The sequence below is a fragment of the Mixophyes fleayi genome, chromosome 3, assembly GCF_038048845.1.
Source record: "Mixophyes fleayi isolate aMixFle1 chromosome 3, aMixFle1.hap1, whole genome shotgun sequence".
NCBI classification, from domain to species: domain Eukaryota; kingdom Metazoa; phylum Chordata; class Amphibia; order Anura; family Limnodynastidae; genus Mixophyes; species Mixophyes fleayi.
Window position 1 is genome coordinate 22,634,092 of NC_134404.1, and position 12,934 is coordinate 22,647,025.

The 12,934-nt window shown below is 41.3% G+C and overlaps 1 protein-coding gene across 1 annotated transcript in view; it reads left to right on the forward strand.

Moving 5' to 3' along the window:
- BLK (BLK proto-oncogene, Src family tyrosine kinase) overlaps positions 1 to 12,934 on the forward strand; it is a 51,301-nt gene that overhangs the window by 9,521 nt on the left and 28,846 nt on the right. The window contains exons 2-4 of the mRNA XM_075201213.1: positions 7,256 to 7,358; positions 8,714 to 8,768; positions 12,035 to 12,128. Coding sequence (XP_075057314.1) covers positions 7,257 to 7,358; positions 8,714 to 8,768; positions 12,035 to 12,128 — 251 coding nt within the window. The 5' untranslated portion in view covers position 7,256. The remainder of the gene's footprint in view (positions 1 to 7,255; positions 7,359 to 8,713; positions 8,769 to 12,034; positions 12,129 to 12,934) is intronic.

Genomic DNA, 12,934 nt, shown 5'->3' on the forward strand with positions numbered 1-12,934 from the left:
AAAAATGAGTAACTTTGCAACTTGGTAAAACCATGGTGCATCGGGGGGAGGCAAATTTAAAATGTAATGGCATATTTATAGTTGGGATATGGCATGTTCTAGATCAACTTTAAATTTCAGTGTAAAAATAAAGCATTTGTGTGCTACATGAAAAAACTGTCAGTATTTAACTTATGTGCAAAATAATAAACTCATTTGTACCCCTTGCATTGTAACATGGTTTTGTCCAGGAGAAAACTTACTAATTTTTCAGCCTTACTTTCTTGAATGAATCAGACCCCATATGTGCAATAGACTACCAAGGTCAGATAGACAGGTCTCTGAGCGGACAACGTACGTTGGCTACTAGGCCATGTCCCAAGCTATCGTGTTTTGGGAGTTTTATAATACCTCACTTACATGACTCTCCTATCTAAAAATATAGTCTTTGGTGGTCACCAGAATGTGTTTTCTTGTAGAAATAAATCATTTCCTGATCAAAAGAGCTTCACAGACTGTGGGTGAAGATGTGGACGCTCTGTGTTGATAGTGAGGCATTGTGTGCACTGAGCTGACCTTTTATCTAAACCACTGGTAGTTAACAGGCGGCCCACGGCCCACCGAGACTTGCCCAGGTCCTGAATCTCAATGCTCTGCTCTGACTTATTCTGTTTTCTTAAAACACAGAAAACAAGACTGAACATCAGTGACTTTGATCCAAAATCTCTTTTCAAGCCCATATCCTTTCCAGTCGCTCAAGTAAAACAATTATCAATAGGACATCTTAGAATCTCGGGTTTGTTTTACCACACAGTCCTGTTGGTAGTCAGTCACAAAGTGTTTAGGAGAAAGTTCCGTGGAGGAAAGTTAACTGATAACTAATGGTTTGAGGAGAGAAACATGGAAGGCATTATGTACTTGTAGGCTTAGAGGCGTTTAAGTCGAAATGTCAGCAAAAATTTGTTCCAGAATATCATGGTGCCCAATGAAATGAGGAGATGATTTGAGAAAGGGTACTTTGGATATTCTTTCTTTACCGGAGAGCTGAGTCTTACCTCTTGGATGTAACAAAAGAGTTGAAAATCAACATCTATCAGCATAATTCTTATAACGAGAAGAAACCGTAAGGAGTGTATTATGATCTTCCTTCCCGTTAACTTGGAGATTAGAGATAGTCCAGAGGTCACTTTGGTACTTAGTGCCCTGTCAAACTGTGAACAGACAAAGCCTAAGTAGTTTCCGAGAGGCCATTCTAGGCAGTGATCAAGTCCTATCCTTGGGGTTTTCTTGTTTTGGTGTTTGCCTGGATACCGTTTTCCCCATTCCATCGCTTCCCATACACACTTACAATTTGAAACCCTTTTGTCAGGATCCTGTGATCTTTCCTGCAGTTTGCCATCTACAGTCCATATGATATTCATTTTGGGACTCATTCCAGCAGGTCATAGATTAATGTGCTTTCAGTATTTCTGCAGCTGGTCCTGCAACCTAAGACTTTATTTAATACAGCTCAGCCTGACTCCCCATTGCCGGATCATTCTGCTTTGCCTGTTTGGAGTGTGCGGCCTCTCGGTTCTATCCTGGTAGACGCCCTGTCTAGTTTCTGTCCTGCTGGTGGGTTCTCTGGTTTTGCATCCTGCCTGCCTTGGACTTTATTGTTCGCCACCTGCCCTGTAACCCAGGGGTTGGCAATCTTTTTCTATTAGAGTGCCGGCTAAAATCTAGTCAAGCGCAGGTGTGCCAGTTGGGTGTGTGTGTGTATATATATATATATATATATACATATATCCAGGGCTGCCCAGAGAAATTCATGGCCCCAGTACAGCAACTTCATGGGGCCCCCCTTATAGTTGAGCATGGTAAAAAAAAATGTTACATACATAGTATGCCAAAGTTGCCCCCACAAATACATAGTATGCCAAAGTTGCCCCCACAAATACATAGTATACCAAGTATATGTGCCCCTCAATTTGCTGCTCTTACTTACCTTTGGAGACTCGTCTTCCTCCAGAAACCCGGGAACAGCTTCAATAAAACAGCCGGTGATGGCCGAAACGGAGCTTCTGCGCATGCGCAGAACCTCTGTTTCGACCGTCATCGGCAGCTTTACTGAAACAGCTTCAGTGCCGGCGTGCCAGACAAAAGTGGTCAGCGTGCCACGTCTGGCACGCGTGCCAGGGGGTTGCCGCCTGTCCTGTAACCTCTTGCTGGCTCTGAAAGATTTTCTTTGTTCTACTCTCTGTTGGTTGTCTGCTACTGCCTTGCATTGTGACTTGTTTTTTGTTCTGATACATGTGCAAAATCTTTTATTTCATCTTTCTTGTCATAGAAAACCCTAACAACTTTCCACCTTTTTTGTATCCTCTTCAACTGATGTATCTTGTAAGGGAAAGGCTGACACTTACCATCTCATCAACTTGATTCTGCCTCATAGTCACCTCATCAGCATCCTTTTAACTTTGCCATAGGTTTGGTGACGGGTACTACTTCTTCGGGGGGGCGGGGGGGCAATTATACCTCTTGTGAGTACCTGAAGCCAAGGCTTTGGCTGAGCACAAAGTAAAATTTGGAGAGGGGATCAATACACCTATCTAATTCTCCTGCTTGAGCTGGCTTCTTTTTTGTACAATGCAAATACTATTCCATGAGAGCTCAGATAAATTATAGGAGCATCTTTAGCTACATTCTTCAGGGGAGAATGGTCCACCTACATAGGTTCCTTGACAAGAGGGATCAGCGACTTCAGGACATTAGGAGAATGGAGAAAATGCTGTATCCTCCAGGTGCTCTCTTGTTCTTGAGATCTTTCCCAGTAATATATGTCAATCAGGTGACAATGAATGATGAGCTGGTCAAGGGAGACAGAAACGTTGCAACCAGACAATCTATCCCCTACGGAGTCTGAAAGTCCGTGAAGGTGACCACCGGAGTTCTATTCCTAGTTTCTGGGCCAAGCTCAGGAAACCTGACCAAGGTTAATTGTCTGAAAGTGGAAACAATTTCAGAAACATTAAATGGAATCCCAAAGAGTTGATACCCAGGTCAGAGCTTTTTTGGAAAGGAGGGAAGTGTTATCGGCACAATTGGCAACAACGTTCCTAGGCTACAGCCCATGTTGTATTGTACAAAAGTGAAGGGAACCCAGAGGATCTCCATTGTAATGAGGTTGTGCGTTAAGGTGCAGGTGGGATACTGAATTAATACTTGCTGCAGTTGCCTTCATCATCATCAATTTATATAGCGCCACTATTTCCGCAGCGCTGTACAGAGAACTCACTCACATCAGTCCCTGCCCCATAGTAGCTTACAGTCTAAATGCTTTAACATAAACTAGGGTCAATTTGAGAGCAGCCAATTAACCTACCTGTATGTTTTGGGATTGTGGGAGGAAACCCACGCAAACAGAGGGAGAACATACAAACTTCACACAGATAAGGCCATGGTTGGGAATTGAACTCATGACCTCAGTGCAGTGAGGCAGAAGTGCTGACCACTAAGCCACCGTGCTGCCCCAAGCGAGAGCATGTGGGTTGATAAACTTTGAAGGAATGGAGTGATGTGATGTGTGAGTGATGTGATCAACAGGGAGATCTGTGGTCTGAGCAAACTGTCAGATTTTGTGGTGAGGCAACCACAGGTCAAGGTCCCCAGGTACACTTCACTAGGCAGAAGTTGACACCAATGCTGGTGGTAAGTAAATGTGAATAAGATGTTGTGGAGAATAAAGATTCCAACAAAGAATTAACTTTTGTATTAGAAAACATTCCTTCACTAGTTCCCAATGATTGAGCATAGTTCTAGATAGCAGTTGGAGACTCATTCAACATCCAATCATTATGAACAATGAATGCTGAATTGCACCAACAAATTCTATAAGAGAAGGGTCTTTATTTATTAGCTGAAGCCTAAATGAATTTGGGTTTTGCAACCTAACAAGCATATGAAACACACAAGTCAATCTACGACAGAATGACTGGCGCTGAATAATATTTAAAGTCTTCACATCAACCCAAATGATTTTTTTGTGATGTGAGCTGAAATGAAAAGTCATTAAAGAGTTAAAAAAAAAGTTTGGTTTAGAGTAATGGGCCAAAATACCTCCAAGCGGATGTGCAGGACTGATTAACAGGAACTGGAATTTTCTGTTTGAAACTCTTGTTAATAAAGAAAGTTCCATTAGATACTTTTCAACTAAAAACAGTGAATGTAGAAACCATTTAATAAAGATGTTAATGAGCACAATTTTTACCATAGCCTTAATCAGATTCTCTCTGTTTATTATCAGAATTTAGATGAAGACCACGTGACATTTTGCACCAAATGAATGCAGCAATTTACAGATAAATTTAAAGAGGTACTACTGTATATCATTTACGGTTTTGTCACAATTGCTCAGCTAGGGCAGAAGGGATGTGTTAAAAAGAATTTTGAGATGGCAATCGTTCAGTTGCTGATTAATAAACTTTAGACCAGGGTTGTGGCGCAGCATGCCTGTAAATGTGGCCCAGGAGGAGTTTTGGTTGTGGCAAGGGGTCAGCACTCTTAATGGAAAAAAAAATCCTGCAAAAAAAAGAAAAGAAAATACTTACCTTGCGGTCACGTCAGCTGGTTCTCCGGCTCCCTCCCGTGTCTCCTCCTCCGTGCAGCGTTCGCAGTGAATGTTGGGCGTGATGTCATCACGCCCAACATCCATTGCGGAGCGCAGCACAGAGGAGACACCTGCGCGAGAAGAACAATCAGCAGCACAGAATTGGAGAAAAGAAGAGAAGAGGACAGGAGAACAAGCCGATTAAAAGGTAAGTTAAGGGGGATTTTTTTTCATTATTTCAAGGGACGCTGACAAGTGAATAAAAGTCACCTGGTCCTGGAGCATCATGGACCTTATCTCCCTGTTACATACTTCTACTTGTAATACTAATGGAGCATTATATATTATTCTCTTTGGCCCATTATAAGTTGTTATCCCTTAACTAACATAGTGGTGTAATTATCAAAACAGGTCACAATTTGGGGTCACAGTGGTGTATATGTCAGGTACCGCAGGCCTGGTCAGGGCACCCTGATATACAATGCCTGGCTTAAATGATATTGCATCGAAACAATACAAAAAGTGATTATAGTATAATAACTAGAGAGGATATTTTGAACAGGGCGATTGAAAGGTAAGTATAGGGGGATTTGAAAAAAAAGTGATATATATATATATATATATATATATATATATATATAAAACTATGTTTTCTATGGTTTTTTGGATGATCAGCTATCGTTATTGTTAGTGTATCTTATGTGCGGCCCAAACCAACTCGTTGTCTGCCAATGTGACCCAGGGAAGCTAAAAGGTTGGACACCCCTGCTTTAGACCTTTAATTGCTCACAGAGACAGGAAATCTAAAGGGAGGTATTGAGAATATAACTGCGGTGCATGGTGACTGCAGTGAAGCAAATATAGAAGAGAATTTGGTAAAAATTAAAGGGGCTGTATATCTTGTAATAAGCCTTGCTAGGTAGGCACACCTCCCCTAATGTACCTCTCCAGCAGAGGTTTCCTGCAGGGATTATTGTCACAAAAGAGGAGAGACCTGCCACTGGCAAGTGGGCAGGAATTTCATACAACCAAATACCAAGCATAGATTTGGCTCTCCCAGCTCATAACTTGTAGCTAATTCCAGTAAGTAGGGTGAGGTACAGTGGGGGTATCCTTCTGAAAGGGTACATTGGGGAGGTGGGGGTGAATAACAGAAGATGAACAAAGTATTAAAGCTTTATATTTAACAGCTTTAAGCCTAAATACCACATTCTATATAATCTAATTTGTGATTACAGTTAGGATTAGTTTTCCTCCGGGTGCTCCGGTTTCCTCCCACACTCCAAAAACATACTGGTAGGTTAATTGGCTGCTATTAAAATAAATTGCCCTTAGTCTCTTTTGGTCTGTGTATGTTAGGGGATTTAGATTGTAAGCTCCAATGGGGCAGGGACTGATGAGTTCTCTGTACAGCGCTGAGGAATTAGTGGCGCTATATAAATAGATGATGATGATGATGATGATGATTATAAGCGCACTCTCTATTCCCATATTACTTTGTAAGGTCTATTTATCAAAAATATTATGTATATAAAGGTAGTTTAACGTGCTCAGCTTACGATTTTTAATAAACCCATACATTTACAGATTTTAAGAATTCACTGGTTTCTCTTATCTATATAGACAAACTTAGGGCTAGATTTACTAATGTGCAGGTTTGAAAAAGTGGGGATGTTGCCTATAGCAACCAATCAGATTCTAGCTTTCATTCATTTAGTGCTTTCTACAAAATGACAGCTAGAATCTTATTGGTTGCTATAGGCAACATCCCCACTTTTTCAAACCCGCAGTTTAGTAAATCTGGCCCTTAGTCTTTTATTATTGCATACTAAACAAAGGTTATATTTTAATTCTGCTGGAGGACAATTTACTATAGATTTAGGAATGATACAAAAATATAAAATGGACATATTTACTTACTATTGAAGTACACTACACAAATTAACTCTTTTCCTTCAAAACATTTTTTTGCGAATAGCAGCAGATGTACAACTCCTTTAAGAATGCTCAGACTTAATTATAAACAATTTCTTCAATATATCTTGATACAAAAAAATGACTCTAATGAGTACAAAACTATACGAAATAATACAATACAATGTTACAATGATGAAACCTTGTGTCTGGTTGATGTCACTGATTCTTAGTGAATTACTAAGCTGCACTCTCTTGTCGGTTTAAACCCACATAATTCCGTTATCCACTATGTGCAGGAAATAATAAACTTTAACGTGTGCTTGTTGCTGTTTGATAACGTGAGTTTCATGGTCACAACAGCACAAGGGGTCTGATTCATTAAGGATCTTAACTTGAGAAACTTCTTATTTCAGTCTCCTGGACAAAACCATGTTACAATGCAAAGGGTGCAAATTAGTTTCTGTTTTGCACATAAGTTAAATACTGACTGTTTTTTCATGTAGCACACAAATATCAACTTTAAATTTCAGTGTACAAATAAGCTATCAAGCATTTGTGTGTTGCATGAAAAAACAGGCAGTATTTAACTTATGTGCAAAACAGAATACTAATTTGCACCCCTTGCATTGTAACATGGTTTTGTCCAGGAGACTGAAATAAGAAGTTTCTCAAGTTAAGATCCTTAATGAATCAGGCCCAAGACCCTTTATTGTTCACGAATAGTATGGTGTGAAATATAAGAAATTATTGTGTTTTTTCTTTTGCTATAAGGATGGGCTTGTTTGGCAGCAAAAGGTTCTCCTACAAAAAAGATCGACAGTGTCACCTGAGTCCTACTGCTGGGCAGTTTTACAAACCAACCCACCCACCAATAGTAAGTGACATGATGCAAACCTCTGGTATGTATGTACCAAGCAAATAGAATATGCTGTATATATACAACAAAAATAATACAATAACATGTTTATTTATGTTGAAAAATTAAGGTAAGCTGGTAAATACTAGTAGAGAAGGAAACAATTCAGAAGGCATATATGTATGTCATTTATTCCAAGTCACGCGCAGTGGTAGCGACAGACATATTAACAGACTCCTCCCTTTTTCAATGCGATCCATGCTATTAATACATATGTAAATATCCCTGGTGTCACAGACTGCTGGCATTGGCTGAAACTATAGCATACACCCCCAATAAGAGTAAAACTCTGGTTTAAAAGACAGTCTCTGCATTGGATCCGTATAAACAAAGAGTAAAGAAGGAAAATGAGCTTACTTGGGGCAATCAGCGATTAAAGTTCTGATAACATTTTATTCCTTTATTAAATCAATTAAAAATAAATTTGGTGAGACTTGCATATTTCCCACCTATATATTCAATTGCTAGTGAAATAGAGCAGCGAGCATAAATCTGTGTTAAAATTACCATGCTAATGGTAATATTAGTATGTGCAATGCTTTCAACATGGTGGACCACCCCCAACCCCCTCCCCATCCAATGCAGACCAGCGGGGATCTAGTTATACCTCCAAACTTTCTGTCCCACGGGACAGAGCTGTCCAGACCAGGATGGTGCTACAGAGCCCTCAAATCAGGACTATCCTGTCTAAACTGTGACAGTTGGGAGATATGATATAGATTCAGTAATAGAGGCAGCCCAGCGTTCTTTCTCAGAATATGGAGACATTCTTTTTGTAGTACAAGGAGCTGTGCACAATATTTTCTTTCTATATGAGTGGTAAAGCTCATGTAATAAAGAATAATTATGAGCTCAATTACCATAGATGAGAGAAAATCTAATGAAACCAAACCAATCATTTTGCCTGAAGATGAGCCGATCAAAAAGCGATCCGATCAAAAAGCGATCCGATCATTTTGAGACATGCCCCGAACATCCAGACAGCAGATGACTACACTAAAGTTCATAGATCTGTCCAAATTGGTCACCTTGGTTCATTGTAAGTAATATTTGTTCATGCCACGCGTACACAGTGAAAGCGGCCATTTTGTAGCGTTAATCAATAGTTATGCCTCAGTGATATCACTGGTTCCTATTGAGTTGATAGACTACACTCTCATGACTATTGGTTCAATCCTCAAACTGGCTGCCTAACGTGTGAGTAGACAGTTGGTACATTCTAAATGAAGGAAATGTTTGATGTCTGGGAGTCTGTATGCAGAACTGTGTCATAACACAAGTTAATAATGTCTCACTTTCTATTTTGACAACAGGTTCCAGCAAGTCGACCACAGAGTCTTTTAGCTCAAAAGAGACTATCGCAACAAGGTAAGAGGCAAAATATTTTAAGAACAATATTTGAAACATTGGTGCTTATTATAATAAACTGTGTGAGATTCCAGTCTTTGCGCACATTTGGGATAGCACTGTAAAATTCTACTTAGCATGTAGATATTACTGCAAGTGAACTTGAAGTATTGCTGCTGCAAGTAGGAAGCCCACTGTATTTGTTTGCTGTTTGTTGCAAAACAATTGCTCAGATTGGTGTGTACCAATGATGATTATGTGATCTTTGTGTTAATAACTTTCCTTGAAGTTGTATGTTTAATTAACACTGTGGTGCATTGTGACAAGTGAGGCTTCTAGGACGAACGCACTTAAAGGGCGACAGGGTTTGTAACAAGCTGAGTAATTACCTGGTGTAGTTTATCATGGGGTGGGTTCCAGCCAATGGTTGCTCACCTGGGAGGGACCTTGATAGAATATAGCAGGCTGCACTTCCTGCTTGTGTTCACTTGCAGCACGAGATCCCACCCTCCCATCCCTCAATTTTAGTGGGGTATTTTAAAGTGGGGTAGGAAGGCACTGCGTTCAGCGGCTGATTAATGGGCGCACGGGTAGTTGGTCGTAGGTCACTGCCCCCTTTGAAGCATCAGTAACTCCTTTTGGTCCTTCGGTGAGGAGGGTCCCTGTTCGGCTCGGTGAGGGAGGGCAGTGTGAGTTGTAAGGGGCAGTCACTCTGACGTCAACTCAGCGCTAAGTATGTAGGGATTTGTTCCCCGTGATTTGAGGACTCACGGCGGTTTGCGCCAGTCCACTAAGTGATCTTGTGCTATCAGCTCGTGAGCTGTTACGCAGTGCTCTTTCTCCGCCACCATAGGTTTTAGTTAATATAGAATCCTTACAATAAAATTCCTGCCATTTTTTAATAACTTATCCAGGTCTACGCGTCTTTATTTGCATGCAATGTTTAAAGTTTAAGGTTGATGTGAAGTTTGTGGGAGCATACACAGTGAGCCCTTTATATATATGAATATGTGGTTTTCAAACATGTGTAACTGGTCACTTATGGAATTTGTAAAATATGTATTCTGCATTTATCCTTATTTGTGTGGAGTGATCATTAACCACATTTAAAGGCTTACACCTTTTCTCTCCTCATTGACAAGGTGTGATAGTTTCTAACATAGCTACAGATTGGAGAGAGCCATAGCATTGCAAACTTTGTATTTAAAAATATTCTTAATGTCCTTAATGTTCTATGGTCCACTCTCCTCTCCCCCTGTCTGTGGTCCACTCTCCTCTCCCCCTGTCTATAGTTCACTCTCCTCTCCCCCTGTCTATAGTGTACTCTCCTCTTCTCCTGTCTATGGTTCACTCTCCTCTCCTCCTGTCTATGGTTCACTCTCCTCTCCCCCTGTCTATAGTGTACTCTCCTCTTCTCCTGTCTATGGTTCACTCTCCTCTCCCCCTCTCTATGGTTCACTCTCCTCCCCCCCTGTCTATGGTTCACTCTCCTCTCCTTCTCCTCCTGTCTATGGTTCACTCTCCTTCTTCTCCTGTCTATGGTTCACTCTCCTCTCCCCCAGTCTATGGTTCACTCTCCTCTCCCCCTCTCTATGGTTCACTCTCCTCTCCTCCTGTCTATGGTTCACTCTCCTCTCCCCTGTCTATGGTTCACTCTCCTCTCCCCCTCTCTATGGTTCACTCTCCTCCCCCCTTGTCTTTGGTTCACTCTCCTCTCCTCCTATCTATGGTTCAAGCTCATCTCTACCTCTCTGTGGTTCACTCTCCTACTCCAGCCCCCCCTCCTTCTCTCTATTTTTCTCTATCTGGTTCCCTCTCCCTCCAGTTATTAACACCCCCTTTCCAAATCTCGCATATTCTGGTTATATTTTCTCCATGTTTTTACTCCTCTTCCTGCCTATCTAATCCTCTCTTCTTTTGCCCCCAACACACTTTTTGCTTCTGTCTTCTCTTCCCCACCTCCAGTACTCTCTCCCCTTCTATGATTTGTTCTCCCCCTCTCTCTCTCTCTCTCACCATTGTGGTTCGCTCTACCTCTGGTTCTCTTTCTCTTCTCTCCCCCCACTTTGGTTCTCTCTTCTCCCCCCTCCTCTCTCTCTCTCTCTTTGCTTTGGTTCACACTCCCCCCAGTTCTCTCCCATCTTTCCCCACCCTTGTTCTTTCTCCGATCTCCTTCTCTGTTTCTCTCTCTGTCTCTCTTGTGCTCTCCTCCTCTCTATTTCTGATGCTCTCTGGTTCTTTCTCACCTACACCAGTTTTATCATCTCCCCCCTTTCTCTGTTTGGCTGTCTCTCCCCTTATCTGGTCCTTCTTTCTCTCTCCCCCTTTCCCACTCTCTCTCTCTCTCTCATTTCCTCTTCTCTTAGGATCGCTCCCCTTCTCTATTTAGTTCTCCCTCTAGTTTGCATTCCTTCTGGTTCTCTCTCATCTCTACTCTATATGTACATGTGTGGTAGGCGAAGATGCCTACAGCGGTTGTCTCAACTGGTTAGATGGAATGCTGGTGTTTGTGGCCTGTTACTTAGAGATCCGGCCTGTGGAACACATGAACATTATCAAATATATGTACATGGTTCAGGACATGTACATTAAGTCCAAGGGGCCAATGGGGGGAAGCTATGATGAGGCCTTTCGCTAAAAGCAAAACCGAAGATTGTTATTGCTTTTAGGAGAAAGGACCTTAGATTGCTGGTGGTGGAGCACTCTCTTTCAAAAAGGGGGGGCTCACTGTTCATAACACTTCCCTTCTGTGGGGGTTATGGGGAACCGTCTGGAATTTGATTGACTTATGCTTTTTTTGCCACCGCTGATTTGAGTTCAATAAACCTGTGACCTTTCTGTGCCAAACAAGTTTCATGTGTTGTTATTTCGCTGATATGGGTTGGAACGATTGTCAAGGGGCGCAATGCAAAGGGGATTTCAGATCAACTTCTAGATGGCTTATGCGATTTCAAGAAAAGTAGAGATGTATTATGGTGGTAACTAAACCATAGTAGCAGTGTAAAATAGCAGCGTAACGTTATCGAACATTTAGTGCAATAAAAAACCATCCTTAAAGCAAAATATACAATATGATGTGTTATAAAAAAAATTCCTTTACTTCTCTGGTGCCTCACACCTACCCTGACCCCTGTTACCTGGTTTCTTTATGTTCGGAATACAATATTTATTTGGAGGAAATAGATTGTACTATTTGAATTCGAGGACGTGTACAGCGGTACGCTTTTTAACGGACACGTGTCAACGCTGAAAACAATATTCACAAGTGTCTTCTTCTATTGGTACAGAGACGAGGTTTGTTGCTGCTTTGTATGATTATACCCCGGTTAATAATGAAGATTTACGGCTGCACAAAGGAGAAAAGCTGGAGCTCCTGTCTGAGTAAGTGCTAATAAAATGTATAAAGATTCACATTACGCTTTTGGGAACAGTCTCCGTTAGATAGGGATATGGATGTTCTTACTTACTCTTACAAGAAAATGCACAGGGTGAAAAGAGTACAAAAGCTACATCAATTCTCACCTGCTACCAGTTTAGCACCACCTACTTCATTAAGTTTAATTTTCTTGCTTTGCACCTAGAATACAGCTTGGTCAAGCAACATATTTTTCTTAAATGAATGATGAGTGTGTGGGAAGATCAGGCTTATTTATTATTGAATGTTAGTTTTGTATGTATTTGAACATTTTTATTATTAAATGAGTATCATTATCATCATCATCACCATTTATTTAAATAGCGCCACTAATTCCACAGCGCTGTACAGAGAACTCACTCGCATCAGTCCCTGCCCCATTGGGGCTTACAGTCTAAATTCCCTAACACAGACACACAGACTAGGGTCAATTTTGTTAGCAGCCAATTAATCTACCAGTATGTTTTTGGAGTGTGGGAGGAAACCCGAGCACCCGGAGGAAACCCACGCAAACACGGGCAGAACATACAAACTCCTCACAGATAAGGCCATGGTCGGGAATTGAACTCATGACCCCAGTGCTGTAAGGCAGAAGTGCTAACCACTAAGCCACCGTGTAAATATACGTACCTGAATAATTGCGCTTGGATGGTACAAGAGCTGTTTCAATGAAAGTATGAGATTGCTCCCAGTTACAGCAACCTTCTGGACACCCGTAAATAACCAGGGTACTCCCCCCATCAATGCACCCTTTCCAGCCCTTGAATTACAT